Here is a 19,326-nt window from a genome sequence, read left to right as displayed (position 1 = left end):
TTCATACTTATTAATACAAAATACAATAAAAAATTAAAAAAATCAAAATAACCCCTAAGAATAAAAACACCGAATTTGGGGATGTTCGGATCCAAATAGAAAGGCCCAGTAACCTCACCCAAACCTTAGGCACATCATGCCAATTTAAGACATGAGGAATCCTAAAATAGCTGATGTCCTAAACCTATTAAAATGTAGACTATCGGCCGGGAAAGAAGCCGTGTCCGAACCGGAGAAACACGTCCAAGTTCAGACCACATAATGGCAGTAGAGTGAATATATTAGACATTATCCAGACATCAACAACTTAATTTTCAGAATTAAATGACCCTTTCAAGGAGGCATCATCTGGTAAATTTTACAGTAAGATTAACCTTAATGTAAAGCCACAAATAAGAACTATTAGATTTAAAGGGTTTAGTTTCAGTCATTGATCAATAAAAAAAATTACAATCTGTTTAACACGTTAAGAAAATAACACTTTAAGTGATTTAAGAAAATAACTTAAATAATCCAAAATAAATATTACAGGGAAAAAACTATCAAATACAATAACAAAATTTTTATTAAAATTAATCATTTACATTTACATTCTTGAATAAAAAATGTTAACAGTTGAAAAAATTTTAAATAAATATTATTATAAAAATTTAGTTTAATGAATAATTATTTTAACAGTAATTTTTTATTTTTATTATTATTCATTTCAAAATTAAAATTTATAAACTGAAAAATACTTTTAGCAGGGTAATAAAATTTAAATGTTTAATTTTTACTAAATTTAAATTTATTTTGATCTAATTGACTTATTACGTTCAATCTCACACATTTACGTTAATATTTTAATATTCTCAAACGAAAAACTATTAACCATTGAGAAATTTTTAAATAAATATTCTAATAAAAATTTAGTTTAATAAATAATGATTTTAACTACAATTATTTTTATCATTTTTATTATTTGTTTATAAAATAAAATTTATAAATCATTAAATACTTTTAGCTCGGTAACTAAATTTTTATTAATTGACTTATTACGTTAAATTTCACACATTAACATTAATATTTTGATATTACTAGTTTCATCTTTATAATCTTTTACATTAATTCTTACAGTTTTACATCAGAATTTTTCATCTACTTATTTTCACTATAATTATTTTTATCCTTATTATTATACATTCATATATTAAATTTGTAAACCATTAAATACTTTAAACTCAAGAATAAAAATTTAAATGTTTAATTTTTTAAAAATTATATTTATTTGACTTAATTGACTTATTACATTAAATCTTACACATTTACGGTAACATTTTGACAATATTTGTTCCACCTTTATAATATTTTATGTTAATTTTTACTGATGTTTACATTTTTTAACTACTAATTTTTACTATAATTATGTTTATCCATACTATTATTCATTCATAGATCAAAATTATTCAACTGTAAAATTACATTAAACTTAAGAACACAAGTTCAAATTTTTCTCAAAAATTATGTTTATTTGATGTAATTGACTTATTATTTTATATCTCACACATTTATGTTAAAATTTTAACACTGCTTGTTCAACCTTTATAATTTTTTACCTTAATTCTTACTACTTTATATCAACGTTTTTTAACTATTAATTTTCACTATAATTATTTTTATTCTTATTATTATTTATCTATAGATTAAAATTTGTAAGTTGTTACATACTCTAAACTCGAAAATAAAAATTTAAATGTTTAACTTTTTTGAAAATTATGTTTATTTGATATAAATAACTTGTTACGTTAAACCTCATACATTTACTTCAATATTTTGACAAACCTTGTTCCATCTTTATAATTTTGTACATTAATTCTTATTGCTTTACATTAATGGTTTTCAACTACTAATTTTCGCTATAATCATTTTTATTTTTGTTACTATTTATTCATAGATTAAAATTTATAAGCCGTAAGATACTTTAAACTCGAGAATAAAAATTTTAATATTTAATTTTCCTAAATATTAAGTTTATTTAACAGAATTGACTTGTTACATTAAATCTCACATATTTAAGTCAATATTTTGATAATCCTTATTCTACTTTTATAATTTTTTATATTAATTCTTACTACTTTACGTCAACATTTTTCAACTATTAATTTTCATTATAATTATTTTTATCCTTACTATTATTCATTGATAGATTAAAATTTATAAACCATAAAGTACTTTAAACTCAAGAATAAAAATTTAAATGTGTAATTTCTCTAAAAATTATATTTATTTGATATAATTGACTTGTTATGTTAAATTTCACACATTTATGTCAATATTTTGATAATACTTATTCCACCTTTATAATTTTTTACATTAATTCTTACTATTTATGTCAAGGTCTTTCAACTATTAATTTTTACTACAATATTTTTATCCCTACTATTATTCATTTATAAATTAAAATTTATAAGTTGTTGCATACTATAAACTCAAGAATAAAAATTTAAATGTTTAATTTTTTCAAAAAATTATATTTATTTGACTTAATTGACTTGTTATGTTAAATCTAACATATTTACGTTAATATTTTGATAATCCGTGTTCCACCTTTATAAGTTTTTAAGTTAATTCTTACTATTTTATATTAAAGTTTTCAATTACTAATTTTTACTATAATTATTCTTATCCTTACTATTATTCATTCAATCTCCCACAATAATTTCCAATTACTCCAAAAATTGGATTAAATCAACATTTGTCAAGGCTCTTTCTTTAGCGAATCCATCTACAATACTACCCCTTTCCCTTTTTATATGTGCCACTTTCCAACAGTGAATTTCATTATGAAGATTCTCAATTTGCAATAAAACCTGTCTAAACCTCCATGGAGCATCCCTTGGATTATTGACCCAACTTACAGCATTGAGGGAGTCACTTTCTACCTAAAAATTTGATAAATGCTAATTCATTAAGCCAACAAACAATTGAAAAGCTTCTTTTATTGCAAGAATTTCAATTAAATTCGAATCTCCATGCCCTATGCATTTCAAGAATTTCAAAAGAATATTTCTTGAGCTATCTCTCATAACTCCTCCTATACCAACTAGCCTTGAATTCCCTTGTACATTGCATTTGACCCAATCAGCTTATGGCTACTGCCAATTCACTACTTGCCTAGAAATACATTCATGTCGTGGCAATGAAACAGAAAAAAGAACATCTAAAAATCTCCGTTATTGTCTTTGAGATTCTTGATCACTTTACTTTACTCCATAAGGTTATTCATAATTTAATAAGATCATATAATTGTACCACATCCCACTTCTTATTGTTAAATACAATTTCATTACAAAAGAGCCCTATGGACTATACAATAACATAAAACACAAGGGTCCATACCTTAGACTTATCACCACAATTACATAACAAGTTCTAAATAAGGAAGCAGACTCTTTGATTTTCATGAATCACCTAATAGATATTCCACACCGAACACCACATCCCCCAAACTTTCCAAACCTTCTAGCAAGCAAAAATAGAGATGATGAATTGTTTCAACTTTTTGATTGCAAATCACATAATTTGCTTGACTAACATCTAGCATCTTCTTTCGAAATAATTTATTTTTCACTGCAACACACTCCCACGTCAATTGCCAAACGAAATTTCCACTCTATACGGAGCGAAACCCACCCAAATTTTCTTCCACAAAACTCTATTCTCAAATTGTTGGCTACGAGTAATGTTGTAGAAAGATTTTGATGAATACTTACCTCTTAAACATGGTTTCCAAACCAAACCATCCTTGTAACTTTTTTCAAGAGTAAATTCTTAAAGATAGCTTCATAGTTTGGTCCATTGAGTGAATTCCCACCCAAATAGTTGTTTTCTCAAATAGATCCTTCGTTGCCAACCTTGATCGGTCCATACACAATATTCACAAAGACTGCCATGTTTATTAACAACTAATGTTAAACATCTAGGGAATTCCTTTCTTAAAACCAAGTCCTCAAGCCACACATCCTGCCAAAATCAAACCAAACCACCATTCCCTACAACAACGCCAAAATTAAAAGTAACCTACAAGAAAAATTTGTCAAAAAACAATAGAGGAGATAAAATATTTTTCCTAGTATTAGAATATTTATGATCAACAACAGCCTTAAGTAATAGGGCACTTGGTTCATTGTCGCTCTTCGTTGCTAGCACTTGTCTGCAAAGACTATCCTGTTCACTATTATACCTCTAAATCCACTTCGCTAATAACCCATTATTCTTAACCTCAAGATCCACAATACTCAACCCCACATCACCTCTCTTCTAACAAATATTTTTCTAAGAAACAAAATGCATACCTCTATTACCACTAGAAAACTCCTAAAAAAAAACCATTTTTAGATCTTATCCAACTAGAATTTTGAACAAGGATATAAAAAAGATCAGCATACAATTAATCACTACTTTCAAGAGAGTAACTCTACCACCTCTAGAAATCAATTTCAATTTCAATTTCCAACCTCCTAATCTAGTTTTCCCAATCAATTAAAGATCGCCAAAGTTCCATTGAAGGTTGATTACCCCCTAACTGCGGCCCTAAATAAACTGAAGGTAATGTCTCACATTTGCAGTGAATAACAGATGCCTAATCCACCACAATTTCTTTGTCAATCCCAATCGAAAACAAACTACTCTTTTAGAAGTTAATCTTTAAACCAAACATCAATTGAAAACAACATAGAATTCTTTTTAAATTTAAAAGATCTTCCAACTTTGATTGACAAAACACGAAAGTGTCATCTGCAAATTGGAGATGGGTTAAAAAGGGCCCTCCACTGCCAATTGAAATCCCATTACAAATATTTTTTCTCTTAGCTAAGCGTAACATACTACTAAATATTTTTGTCACAATATTAAACAAAAATAGTTACAATGGATAGCCTTGCCTTAACCCTCTCTGTAATTTTATTGGCTTTGTTGAAAACTCATCAACAAGAAAGAAATACACATAAAAGAGACCTATTTCATCACCCATTTAATCCATCTAGCACCAAACCCCATCTTCCTCATAGAAAACTCTAAGAATTTCCAATTAACTCTATCATAAGCTTTCTCGAAATTAACCCTAAAAAATAACCCCATTCCTTACTTTAGATAGCATATATATCATTTCATTAGCTATTAAAGCTGAGTCTAGAGTTGTTTTCTAACTATAAAAGCAAATTAAGACTCACTAACAGCTTCCCTTGCAAATAGCTTGGAAATAATTTTATAGACACTACCCACAAGACTAATGGGTCTATATTCACTTATCACTTGTGGATTTTTCTTCTTAAGGATCATTGTGATAAAGCTTTCATTGACTCCATGTCCAAGTCTTCCAGAATTATAAAAAGATGAGACAAAGTGCATTACCTCATTTTTAATTACCACCCATTAACATTTTAGAAAATTGAAGTTGAATCCATTGGAACCTAAAGCCCTATTTCCATCACAATCTTGAATAACTCCCTATACCTCCTCGTCAGTGAAAGGCTTTTCCAACTTATCCCTTGACTGCCCAAATAACTCATTCACACCACAATTTAAATTGGACAACCTCATAACGCACCTAGTTGCGTACAACTTTCTAAAATGTTTTATGATCTCCTTTTTTATTTGTCTTGGATAATCAACTATCCCATTATTCACCACTATATTCTCCACACTATTAGATCTCTTCCTTGTAGACACCATAGCATAAAAATGTTTACTATTTTTATCACCCTCCACAAGCCATATAACCCAAGATAATTGCTTCCACTTGCATTCCTCATCTCTGTATAACGACCTTAACTCTATGCATTTTCTCATAACATCCTCCCTTACCCCACTTTCCACCACATCTTGCTACCATTACATTTTTTATTCTTGTATCTTAACTTCTAAATTTTCAATCTTATGTGGAATATCACCATACTGCCTCTTATACCACTCAAAAATCAACAGTCGTAGATTTTTTAGACCTTTCGATAATGTTGGTTATTTAGGATCCCCTGCTTTTGCACTCTCCTAATTATTCTCAATTAATTCCTTAAAAGAATTATTTTCAAGATAGAAGTTAAAAATCTGGAAAGGTTTTGGGTCCTTGTTAAGACTTTTACCTCCTAATAGAACCAAGTTGTGATCTAAGAGAGAGTTAGGAAGACACTACTACAACATATCATTATGCCTTGCCATCCAATCGGTATCAATCAAGAACCTATCAAGTGTACAGGAAGTAGCCTCTTCTCTTCTACTACTCCAAGTAAATCTATCTCTAGGCATAGGTAAGTCCACCAATCTCGCATTATGTATGAAGTCAATAAAATCAGTAGTAAAACAAGCTACATCAATCCTACCTATTCTCTCATCATCACTACAAACAGAATTAAAATACCTACCCATTATCTGCAATAATTCATCCCAAAAAGTACATTCGCTACTTCATTAGAAAGAGCATAGACATTAAAAAATCCACACAAGAGAGACAAACCTTGTACCTTGTTCGTTGCTAATATATAGTTTTTATGACATAAAATGATCCTCCACACTAAAACAATCCTCATGCCACATCAAAATTAACCCACCCGAATTATCATCCGATTCCATAAATAAACTAGTAACTTAAGCACTACTCCAAATTAACTCAAACAAGTTCTCCAAACATCTTTTTAACTTTGTTTCCTAAATAAACACCAAATACGGCTTAACTTGTTGAATTAATTCTCTGATCACTCTTCTTTTTCCCCTTACTCAACTTTGTAACATTCCAAGTTAACAAATTCATCAAAAAACAAAACACCACCCCACCGACCCATAAACACAATTAATACTTATTCCTCAGATCCTCACTCTCTAACTAAGTAGTAGCAAGCACCACTTCCTGTAAGGAATTTTGAGAATATAGTGCCCTGAAAAGCAAATATAGTCATACTTAATTTCATTAAAATTGAAATGAAAATACATTTTGATAATAAGACGAATAGCTTATTTTAATTAAGCATTCATTATGTAGTTATTAACGTACTATGATTCTATCAATATATTAAAATACATTTGTATGAATAGTCATACATAGAAGACATGTATTTTAATTGAATTTAAAAATTGTTCACAGCCATATAATAAAGCTGGTCACTTTATTGTATTAAGGTTATAGTGTCCAAATTACTTCCAACAAAATGAATGTGATTCAAAGAGAATGATGAGTCTTAAATCATCAAATTGGTTGACTTCGAGTAATGATACTATAATATGAACTGAAATCATATGAGAATCAAATTTAAGTTGAACTGTTACTTAAACTTTGATCTTACACTTATACATTTTTTTATAATAAAATCAAAATCCTGATGGATAGTGGACCCGTGTTTAATCTCCTTATAAGAGTTATTATTTAATAAAGAGTTTCATTTTATCAAGAACTCTAAATGATAATTAAAGAATTAAATTATTTATTTTTTAATTTTAATTTTGATAATTATGGAACATGTTTGATGTTTACATAACTCTAAATGGATGGTCAAGATCGATTCAAAGGTGTTTGATTTTGATTAAACCTTTGAAGTAAGAGTTTTAATAAAAAGAAAAGAGATTGAAAGAAAAAAAATGTACATAGTTTTTCTTGAAAAAGTTTCAATCGGTACTTCTCTTTTCCTCTTTCAAACATTACCATTTCTTTCTTCCTCTCTCCCATTCTCCGCTGAATTTTTTGAAAAAAAAATAATCATTAATTTTTAAGAAGAAAAAAGAGACAAAATCAGTTGTCATCTTATAATCTAGCATTCTACACTTTGTCCACTTAAGGTTCAAGTTGAAAACAGTCTTGAAGAATAAGTAGTAAACTTGTTTGATCGAGAAATCATTCATTAGTTTGATGATGTCTAAAAATAAGAATCTTAAAATAAAATGTATGTTTTTCTTACTTAATAGATTCTTATTTTTGTATGATGTGATTATATTACTTGCAATAAGAATGATGTGTGTTTTCACTTATGTAATTAGATTGCTTACTTTCTTTATAAAAGAAATTTTTTAAATTCATGATTTACACAATCACATCAATCCACTAAATCCTACTCCAATATTTCCTCTATAGAATTTTTAAAATCCATTCCCACTTTTTTGGAAACATCCCAAACAGCTTCAACTTTATGACTAACATTACCCTCCTCCCCATTATTTGCCATCCTCCAAATGACTTCAACTAAACAAGACCATACCTCCCACATAAGATTTTGTCTCACCTTACTGTTTCTTGTCACATGGTCTGCCTCTACCTCTTTAAATAACACCCTAGCTAGTTGCGGCACCCTACCAATATTTTCATCCTTGTAAATTTCTGATGTCCTAAGAACAATATCACATGGTTGTATCCAAACTTAGCATTAGATCAACTTGCAACAAACAAGTCTTGAAATCAATAGCTACTGAACTTATCATGAAAGGCTCCTTGTCACCAGAAATTATACAATTTGAATAATCCTTAGCCATGTTTAATTTTGGGCTATATTCCCCATTTAGACCATCAGTGACTAAATATGAACGAATTAAACTACCATCCACATTAAAATTCTCCACTTAGTCGATCCGACAATCATCAATATTATTAAAATCATCCTTTTCATCATTTACTTTAAGACATATTTTAATTCCCTCATCTAAGGAAAAATTATTGTTCGAATCAACTTTAACCACATAATTAATCAACCCTTCATGTGATATTGGAGATAAAGATTCAATTTTTTTTTTTGATTAAATTACCTACCTACCATTGAAAAATATCCTCAACTATAACACAGTGGTAAAATCCAACTCAACCTTCCTTGGTTTTAAATTTGAATGAGTTTCAACCTCTTGACACTTTTCTTTATTCAAATTCAAAACCTTTGAAACAGCCAACCCATTCATCATTTCAAGCTTTCCACTCTCGTCCAAACACTTATTTTCAGGAAACTCAGTAGACATTGAGGATATTTTTTTCGTATGGCCACCACCATTACCACTGCACAAATCACAAAGATCTCTTCCCTAACCTTAATCTCGGTGAATTCTAGAATATTTTGCATCCCATGAAATGTAATTTGGATCCTTCCATAACCACAATTCTCCATAGCCATGGTATGAGGATCCATTTTAATAAAACTCCCCCAAGAATATCCAAGAGCAATGAAGAAACTTGGATGCTAAATATTAATTGGAACATCCTTAATTCTCACCCAACACACAATCACCTTTCTCTTCATGGCATTGTAAGGCAACAAATTCGAGAACCACTTTCTCATAAAATCCATATAGTCAAATACTAAAGCCTCCATTAAATCAGAATTTAGAAAGTAACAAGGACGTGTAAACTCCCATTAAGCCGCACCCATAATTCAAACCCACTTTGCCATACCACTTTCTCGGATAAAACCAATAACACTCCTTTGCAACCATTCCTAATTATTTTCAGGAATATACATATTGATGCCATTCTTTTCCGTAGGATGCACCTTCACCATCCCCTCCTTATCATTATTATTCTGCATTAATTTTTTCCCAACCCTATCCTCCACTTCATGTACGTTTTTCGTAGCTAGCATATGCTTTTTCAACGACAAAGGTTCATCTTTTATCGCAGCATTACCCACCACCATGTTCTTAAAAGAATGATTTAGGTTACCTACAAGATTCATAGCACTACTTTCGACCATTACCTGAAACATATCTCTCATTTGTATCTACCCTGTTTACTCTCAATCTCCAACTAGAGAACATCATCCTATTCCCTTTTTCAACAACCAAAAGCATCTCCCTTTCGTACCTATATCTCACAAGAGCACAATTATACCCATCTTTTTAAGATCTATGAGGAACAAAAACATCCACAACAATTTCAAACTGATCAAAACCTATTTGATGTTCGCCTAAGAAGTACCTACTACTATGTTTTCAACAAAAACTATAAACAACGACCATCTCCAATGAAGCAATTCAGAAAACCTCCATAACCTTGTGCCCTGAAACCCATGCCAATTGAATCTCGCAATAGTTCCACCTCTTTCATGCCTACCTGCAAAAAAACTCTATGCTTTTTTTCACATTTTTGTCAAAAAGTATAAAATTTTAATTAAAATTGTTATTCAAACATAGATGTTGTATTTAGACAAATAAAGATTTTTTATATTATTTTTATACATGTAGATCGATTTTAAGAAAACTTATTCAAATTAATTTATTTTAAAATACAAAAAAAAATTTAAAAAAATTTTAGTAGGCCAATTTGAATTTTTACCTTTATTCATCTGCATTGGTGGTTATATTTTAACAATGCTTATTTCTACTTTATATATTTTTATTTTTATTCTCATATATTTACGTCAAAATCTTTTAAAAATTTTATATTAACATTAACATTTTTAAATTTTTTAATGAAGACTATAGCAAATTTAAGACTTTGAGAGGATACAAATTAGTTTAAATTTTATTTATTTAAATAACTAAATATTGATTTTTGTACTTTGCTTGATATGAATTTTTACTCTTATTTTTATAAATTTTCATCAAGATTTCTAAAGGATTAATTTCAATTGTTAGTATTTTTATCCTTATTCTCATACATTTACATTAAAATTAATAAAATATTATTTTTGTAACATTAATATTTAAAATATTTTATTTGATAATTCTTAATAGGTAGTTTCAGATTGGGAAGATACAAAATTCTTCAAAATTCTATTGAACAAATTTAATATTGATTTTTTTTATTATAATATGTCTAATATGACCTTTTACGATTAATCTTATACATTTATTTCTAGATTTTGGAAAGACTAAGTTAAACTATAAGAATTTTTATTATTATTCTCATAGATTTACATTAAAATTAAACTAATGTTATTTTTTTAACATTAATATTTGAAATGTTTTATGTAAAAAAATTTACTAACTAGTTTGAGAAGATAATTTTTTTTAAATTAGTCTAAATAAACTTGATAGTAGTTTGATTATTTTTTACATTTGTTTGATATTAACGTGACTAATTTCGTATCAGTAAGAGGTAAAATGGTTTTGGGTATGTAACCATGGATCTTTCACTATTTATCAAACATATCTTTTGAGTTGAGAGGTCCGTAATTCATAAACTTACTTAAATTTTGTTTTGAGAGACTTAAATTTTGTTTTGAGAGATACCAGGGTCAAGGAAAGTAAACCCGAACTAAACTAGTGTAAGAGTTTTAAATTCTAACTTGTGGCATGTGGTGTTAAAACCGACTCGGATCTTTACTGATGTGGATCCCCATGAGAGATACAAGGATTAAGGTAAACCAGACTAGTACAAGAGTCTTTCTCCTCTACTGCTAAAGAGCTAGTACAACGGGAGTGTTGTACAATTGAATGGAATAGAATGCCACAAATCTCACATCATGGGAGCTAGGGTAGGACTTGAGTGTAAAAACATGATCTTCCACCACTTATCAAGTATTTTTTTTGAATTAAGAATATAGGCTTGTAAATGATTTATAGACTTAAATTCTATATTCAGAATTTAAGTTCGCATGAAGTTATACTTAGGTTCTAATTGGTGACACTTTAAAACAAGCTAATTTTAAATATAAGTAGATTTATCCTAATTCTGATATATGAACTTCCTTTAAAATTGAAAAAAATATTGTTGTCACTTTAGTATTAACGTTTTAAATGTTTTAAGTAAGAAGTTTTCATAACTAAATTGAGACCATACAAATTTCCAGACTTGAAGCAATTTGTCTAAAATCACATTTTACTTTTGTCTAAAATCACATTTTACTTTTGAATTAAGAATATATGGAGTTTATTTTTATTTTTAATTTGTCTAAAATCACATTTTACTTTTGTTCTTACACATCAACTTCCAGACTTGAAGAATCCTAATTTCCAGATTTTAAGAATCCTAAATCGTTATAAACTAATTATCAGAGATATTTCAACTAAGTATTTTTATTTTTATTTTTATTTTTATTATAATAGAGAAAAGATGTGTAAAGATTAAAATGAGATATGTTCCAAGATTGAGAAAATAAAAAATGAGAGAAAGCTTGGTGAAGAAAATGAAAACTATAAAGGCAAGTGAATATAATTTTAAGATTCAACAACCCCAAAACTCCTATATCCGCCAAAGAGCTATCCAAAAGTAACACTAGGGCTGGCCTAATGTAACCATTACTGCTACAGCCCTTTTTAACTGTCTATACAAAAATTACCCTAGTTTACCAGAAAACAAAGAATTGATAATGCATACAAACCTGTCATCTGATGATCAAAGACACTTCAAACAAGTCTAAAATCAAAGCGAAAGTGAAAGTGATATAGATACTACACATACTGTAGGTTTATGAAAATATGACTGCAGATGAGGTTCCTTTCGTATGGATATCTTGGGAGGAAGCTCTGATCTATTGCTGTTTGTCCCGCCTTGCCTCTGAAGTCTCCCCATCATTCTTGGGCTTCCCTGGTGCAACCTTGGCAGGAGTTGAACGCTCTGACTGAGAGAAGAGAATCAAGATGTGCATGAGGATGGTAACAATGGCCAAGCCAAAGAAGGAGAATGCAATGCCCTTCCATGAGGACAAAAGTGAAGAACGGTGTAGGAATTTGAGAGCCCCATAAGCAATAAGACATGCCCAAGAGGTGACAACCTGAAGGATATTGTTAAATGTGTTAGTTCCAGAAGCAACTCTTCCAACACCAAAAAACACACCAACTGAAGTAAATCAAAACAAAGAATGGTTAATTTGAAGAAAGAATCTCACCAAAAGAGACTTAATTGGCCGACCAAGATCCTGCATTGGTTGGTCACTGAAAGTGTCCTCAGCTATATATTTGTCCAGCAACTTGTCCTGTATGACAAATCAAACAGAGAAAAAAATAAGTAGAAAACTAATACATGAACTACTGCAAGCACAACAATAAACATGATTAAACATTAAAACACAACAATTGACAACTTTGTCCAGGTAGCACTAATCTTTCTTTTCATTTTCAAGCAACTATTATTTCAGAAGTCATGCAAGACCCCATATAAGCACCTGCTACAACACTAGATGAATAATGCTCACCTTCTCCACAAACATATCTTTACACCATTGCACAACAGCCTCATCCGTTTCAGGCAGTTCCTTCATGAGACACCGCTTGATGTGCACATGCACCTGCAAGTGAGTAACAACATACCTTCATCAATTGAATGAACCCAATAGAACTGTGAGTCATTCAATTATCAACTAGGATATTTAAAATCAATCACACTTTTAGGTTTATTCATCACATCTTCAAAATTACATATATATTTCAACCACAGGAAAGGAAGAGGGAAAAGCAGATACTTTTCCAGCATGAACCTAGGACTATATTCTCAGGTAGTTGCTTCTACACTTTAACATAGCAACTCAACCAATTCCAAGTTGCCATATAGTAACTACAAGTAGCTAACTGCTTCCTGAAATGCCCATGACCTATACTTGTTGCTTTCACTCCAGGGATTCTAAAAGATCAGACAAATGATGTGAACAAGTTAGGAAGCACTCCCTTCACTTCCTGTTGTCATTGGAGATCTTTGAAGCATGTTATGCCTTAAACTGAAATTTCATGATAACAGAGAATTTAGAAGTGAAATCCTTAAGGAGACATGCAGCAAATTCTCCAAGGGCATATCAACATTAAAGAAAGCAAAACCAATGTTAACATCTAAATAGACATAATTATAATTTGCTTTACACAGTTAGCACAAAATCTAACTTACCACAGAAGGTTGCCCTTTGAAAAGTCTAAGCATTGTAGGTGAAGGTGAGCTTTTTGGAATAGCCACTGTCATATCATAAATGGCTGGGACAAATGAACGCATATGACTTACACTTGAAACAAAACCCTGAAGCAACAAAAATGATGTTGTTACTTCAGGCATAATTTTTTCATATTTGAATTAAAACTAGCAAGGCCTATAAGATGAGTTGCCGTGAATGAAATAACAAATTTCAGTATTACCAAAAAGAGAAGTAAAACTACATCCAACATGCTTAACTCTCAACTATAGTTTTTACAAATATAGGGGTGCACAGATGTATCATGGATGAGGCTGGCTAAGCATTAAATAACTTTGCCAAAGCAGAAAGTTGCATTAGCAGGAAAGTGGGTTTTTGCAGGCAGTTGCAACAAAATCTACCTAGAATTAACCAAAATACTACAAGGTAAAGTTGAAATATTATACCTCTTAGATTGAAAGAATGCTAACAACTTGAGTAACAAAATCTAAATTCAGTTATTGCTCCTTCAGTTACCTAGATATCCATTTTAAAAAAAAAAAGACCTTCATAAAAGGTGACAAGGAATTCAAGAAAAGGGAAGCAGCAAGAATTTGACCTTTGTACGAGGAAGTAAAACATTTCTAGGTATAGGCAATCCTTGTGAGGCTGCATATTCCTGAGCTGCAAGAAGCTTTGCTTGTGTGAAGCGAGTCCCTTCTACAAAAAGAGCCAACCAAAACGGCCGTGGGAAGTCCTTTAAACGTTGAAGACCTGCCTGCAAATATGGTTACACAAGATTTGAACAAGATCAATAGGGGTCGTTTAAAACAAGTATGCATGAGCACACAAGTAAATATGGCAATATTTATCGTCATGTAATGTGAATAAAATACAGAGAGCATAATATTTCTTGATATGCTTGCATCTAAGAAATTAAGGCAAACTTTTACCTTTAATGTGTTTTCATCTTTGGCCCAGCTTCGTTCTAAAAACAGATACTCAGAAAACCACATTGACCAACCTATAACCTGCACATATCAGATGTCAATTTTATTCTTCATAAGTATGTGAAAGTAAAACCCTGTTTGCTTCTTTAAAAAACAAAATAAAAAAAATGTCCAGTATGCAGTAAAAACAAAACATAATGAGACAACCCAAATGGTAAGTCAGGCAAAAAAATAGACTTCACTCACTTCACTGAATCGCCCATCATGAGAAAGACTGACACCAATTGTCACTACGAAATACAAATTAACTGTACCAGGAACATAATGGTATTGTTTCATAATATTCTAATTCAGGCAGAAGAAAGTAGGATCCAAGTGTTAGTAATCAGAAATTGAGCCAATCGAACAATAGAAGTCAGAAAAGAAAACAAAAGAAAAAAGAATAAACTGATACTTCAACAAAAGACCTGCTTCTCCATCACCCAGACTAACTATATAAATAAACATGACCATTCATTAAAAAAATCAAGATCATCTCTCCATCCTTTTAACACACTTACTTCATACATGATTCACAAGCCAAACTTTAAACTCCTGACTGAGAATACAAGATTTTCAAGTGAAAAATCCTACTCCAGATTTAGAAGCAGAAGCAAATGTAACATAATATAAAAATGAGAAATTTTGATCAGAGTGTCTCACTAGTCATGTTAAATTTTCTTTTCAAAAATAAAAAATGGCATTTATGTTCACTTCCTGCTCATTAACTTACCTCATTAACTACCTACTAAGCTAATCACATCTCACACATTTACATATGTGACCTATTACCATTCAAAATTGAAGACAATATAAATATCAGCTGAAACTAAGAGTACTTTTGGATGAAAAATTTTGAAACTTTCAAGACTTTTAAGATAAAAAGAATTTTAAAATACGTCAATTCAAAATAATAGCAATTATAATTGCATTGTTTGGATAAGTAATTTTTAGAATGAAATTTTTAGTATTTCAATTTGATGGGATAACAAAAAGAATTATAAAAGAATAATATTCTTAGGCCCAGAAAATTTTAAAAAATGGAGAAAATTATGCAATATGGGTGTCATTATATTTATAAAAATATGTAGATATTATCAACAATATGAAAAAGTCAAAAAATATTTTTTTTAAAAAAAAAGAGTTTTTGTAGTTATAGTTGAAAAAAATGGAAGCTGCGTAAAGAGAGAAAAACATAATAAATGTTGATGTCTTGTTAAAAACCCAAGGATTTCGCCATTCAAAAAAAAAAAACACACCAAGGATTTCACAAATTTTACCTCTTTGAAATGAGAATTTGGGCCCTCCAAAATCCCTCACCCAAATTTAAGAATCTTGACAATTCCATATTTTATTTTGACAAACAAGATAATTTGGTTTTAGGACTTTGAAAATTCTCTCTACAAATGAAATTGCTCTATAAAATCTCTCATCCAAATGCACTCAAAAATAACTGGTAATGAAAACAATCTCCCAATAGAGAGTTGAAACTTCAAACATATAACAACAACATATACCGGAAGGAATTTTGAGGATTTCTTCATTACAGCTAATGCACTGCCAAGACATCCTGAACGCTGCCAAAAGCAAATTCAATTGTATCTTAGCCACATTTTAAGAGAGAAAAAAAATGAAGTTAGAATGCCAAATAGCAAATTTCCAAGCAGTATCAAATATTTTTTTTGAATGCGCATTTCAACCAAACAGTATGCAAAAAAATTCTGAGTTGGAACATATCAATTACAGACCTGAGCCAAAAGCCATCCAACTAACCAATCAATATCACTCTTGTGATTGGCCACAACAAGGGCATGTTCTTTACCTGAAAATTTTCACAATATCATATGATAAATAAACCATTTAAAAAATTTTAGGACAGAAGAATTACCCATTGTTCATGTAACACAAAGACTGAGAACTAAGTTTCCCAGTAGAAATTAACATTACCCATTAAATTGAAGCTTTCAGGATCTGTGAACACTTTAATCTGCACATAAAATGTCTCAAAGATCAAAAGATAATTTTTAGGATTCTACTTAAGGTATGGCATTCATGGTACCAATTCTTTTCTACATTAATAAAAGTTGGCTTACTAACAGCTAATAATTACCACCTCAATCAATATCAAGGAACATCTATCAGCATTTAGAGAAAGTAGAAACTTCCCAGCAACAGTTCAACTCATATTTGCATAATTCTAGATGAATTGACAATGCCCCAATCTTTAAGCCTATGGACACCAAAATGCTAGTTGGACAAAATGCTTTTATTTAACTAAAGCCTACCAGCTAATGGAATTAGCCAGTCACTGGAGGCATGCAAATTTTGACACTGCACAACAATCTCACTTTCTAATACCTCTGTCTAAGAAACATCCCATAAGTTGAGATTCCAAAATTTCCATTCATATTCATTGACAAAAATACAGCCATATTTAGAATCCCATAGCAGGCAGTGGAAATTTTCGAGTGGATTCTATATCTTAGTGCTCACCGTAGTAAAGATTATTTCTGAGACTTACTTTTTACAAGTCTAGATGGAAATGAAGTAGCATTAACATTTGATGCTTAGCGTTAACATCTTTAAGCCCCCAATTTACAGCCTATGTGGCCATCGAATCTTCTTGTGAATGGCAACAGAAAACAATGAAGATAAACATATATACCAAAAACCAATGACTGACACAACACTTGTTGCTTAATCACTAAAGATATTAGCAAACACTACAAGTCAAAACAAAGAAAACCAGCTAATCCAAAACATATACATGTCATGATAGAATAAAAAAGCAACTATGCAAAATGGCACATGAACTTGCTATATGCAGAAATGAATTTGGCTCACAATCATTAGATGCATGGTTAAAACTTGTGCAAAAGAGACTTCTAGTTATCCTACAATTAGGACTTGAAATTCAAAATCTCCCTGTCTTCCAAGTCATCTCATCGCATTTCTTTTCACCCAGGAAGATAAGTTAATAGTTTATCCAAGAACTAATGACTATTACAAGGACAAACTTTTGGCATTTGCAGTTATCAACTCATTCAGGCAAGGAACCTCAATGATTCTTCTCAGCAGGATAGCATAATATTTCTACTTTGAGATAAATTTATACCTTCATCTACAACTCTGTAAAACAAACTTAAACCACAATAGTTAAGACCAGCACAAAGTGACAAGCTCTTAGGCATTTGATCATCATAAACTGCCTTCCTATAAAGGGTTTCAGCATTAGACTAAATTATCTTCAAAAATGGCCAAAGAAAGTAATAAATTGACGATACAAAACATATGATTTTAAAAAACGAAATGAAGGAGCTCACACCTTAACTCCCGCCCACCAATCAACAAGCCATATGAGTTCCAGCCACAACAACTCTGCCACTACCCTATTGATCTTTCTATAGGTGTTCTTGGACAGTGGCCAAATGAGAACAAAGCAAACTGCCTGAAAAAAGCATTAAATTGGATAACATAAGAAATGGTCATTGACGAAGAAATCTAAGAAATAAGATTTTCACATCAGCCAATTAATCAAACTGAATCAAATGCAACAAAATGAACTCTTAAATCCCATTTTTAGTATGAAAACGTTTTCGCGAAAAAATTTAAGCAAACATGGCAACAAAAGCAGAAGGTTGTATCAAGCTTAAACCAAAGATCCCGAGTTAAATTTCTTTTTCCCAAATTTTATTTGCTGAGAATTAAAGTAGATTCAAAAACCAGATGTACATACAAACTCATTATTCATTAATAATCTCAGCTCAAAAAAATATAAAGAAAAGAGAAATCCATTTACCAGCATTTTTTTAAATGCAACCACAACAAATTTGAAGGGAAAGAAAAAAAACACAAAAGCAAAAATTACCCAAGAAAAAAAAAACCCCACTTAACTGAATCAAAGCAAAAGATGAAGCAAATCCCTTAAGAAGTTAAAACAAAACCAAATCTATCAAAAGCCCAAAAAACCGAAGAAAGGAACCTGAATGAGATTAACAACGAGGCCGGAGATGAAGAAGAGCAGGCCCACTGGAACGATGACAACTGCCGCTGCAATCGCCATGCACACCACCACTAGTGAAGCGCTCGAGGTTCGCAGAAAAGCGTAGGTTTGTAGTGAGATTTTAGATATATAGTAAATATTTCTTTTTCTTTATTTTGAATTGTGAGAATTGATTCGAAGAAAATTGTTTGTTATATTTTTATATAAAGCAAAAAATAAAAGAGAAAAATGGTATTAATAGTATTACCGCGAGAGCGTGACAAGAGATGGAAGAACAGAAAATGACATAATGAAAAAACGATGAAGACAGACAAAGCTTTAAAAGCAGTTTTCCCTTGCCCAGAAATAACAAAAAATAAAAAAAAAAATGAGTAGGAAGGTTGGGCAGACGACCTGTAATAATCTTTTTCACATTTCTCGTTTATCTAGAGGGTAAAATTCAAAAGGTCTTCCAAACACTTCAAAAAGAGAAGATACTTTTGACCTTTTTGTTTTAAAATATATTTTTATCTCTTAGTTTTTAACACTGTTAATCAATAATTAAAAAAATTATAATCAATATTATATAAATAATTTT

The 19,326-nt window shown here is 30.4% G+C and overlaps 1 protein-coding gene across 3 annotated transcripts; it reads right to left on the bottom strand.

Annotated features, from left to right (window-relative positions):
* Nucleotides 1-12,060: 12,060 nt before the first annotated feature.
* Nucleotides 12,061-19,048, bottom strand: LPAT2 (lysophosphatidyl acyltransferase 2). Of its 3 annotated transcripts, XM_021426318.2 has the most exons (13): nucleotides 18,997-19,043; nucleotides 18,729-18,820; nucleotides 18,072-18,194; nucleotides 16,694-16,733; nucleotides 16,495-16,568; nucleotides 16,264-16,323; nucleotides 14,954-15,052; nucleotides 14,711-14,788; nucleotides 14,377-14,535; nucleotides 13,760-13,885; nucleotides 13,077-13,169; nucleotides 12,771-12,857; nucleotides 12,061-12,656 (listed from the first exon to the last, which is right to left on the bottom strand). In XM_021426318.2, the coding sequence occupies exons 2-13, from the start codon at nucleotides 18,807-18,809 to the stop codon at nucleotides 12,414-12,416; spliced, it is 1,263 nt and encodes a 420-aa protein (XP_021281993.1). In that variant the 5' UTR covers nucleotides 18,810-18,820; nucleotides 18,997-19,043; the 3' UTR covers nucleotides 12,061-12,413. The 3 variants fall into 3 exon arrangements, with proteins under 3 accessions (XP_021281993.1, XP_021281992.1, XP_021281994.1); XM_021426317.2 differs by having other exon boundaries at nucleotides 18,729-19,048; XM_021426319.2 differs by lacking the exon at nucleotides 14,954-15,052 and having other exon boundaries at nucleotides 18,729-19,046.
* Between the last annotated feature and the right edge of the window lie 278 nt (nucleotides 19,049-19,326).

The sequence above is a fragment of the Theobroma umbraticum genome, unplaced genomic scaffold (genome assembly GCF_002168275.2).
Source record: "Theobroma umbraticum cultivar Fairchild unplaced genomic scaffold, ASM216827v3 scaffold_147.0, whole genome shotgun sequence".
NCBI classification, from domain to species: domain Eukaryota; kingdom Viridiplantae; phylum Streptophyta; class Magnoliopsida; order Malvales; family Malvaceae; genus Theobroma; species Theobroma umbraticum.
This window is presented reverse-complemented; position numbering and strand designations above follow the sequence as displayed.

Excerpts from the sequence above, each read along its gene's own strand:
- LPAT2 (XM_021426317.2), bottom strand. The coding sequence starts at position 18,809 with ATGGCGATTGCAGCGGCAGTTGTCATCGTTCCAGTGGGCCTGCTCTTC. Across the intron at positions 18,195-18,728 it reads TCGTTGTTAATCTCATTCAG|GCAGTTTGCTTTGTTCTCAT; the intron begins GTTCCTTTCTTC and ends TGCTTTTTTCAG. Across the intron at positions 12,858-13,076 it reads AAGATATGTTTGTGGAGAAG|GACAAGTTGCTGGACAAATA; the intron begins GTGAGCATTATT and ends TTTGTCATACAG.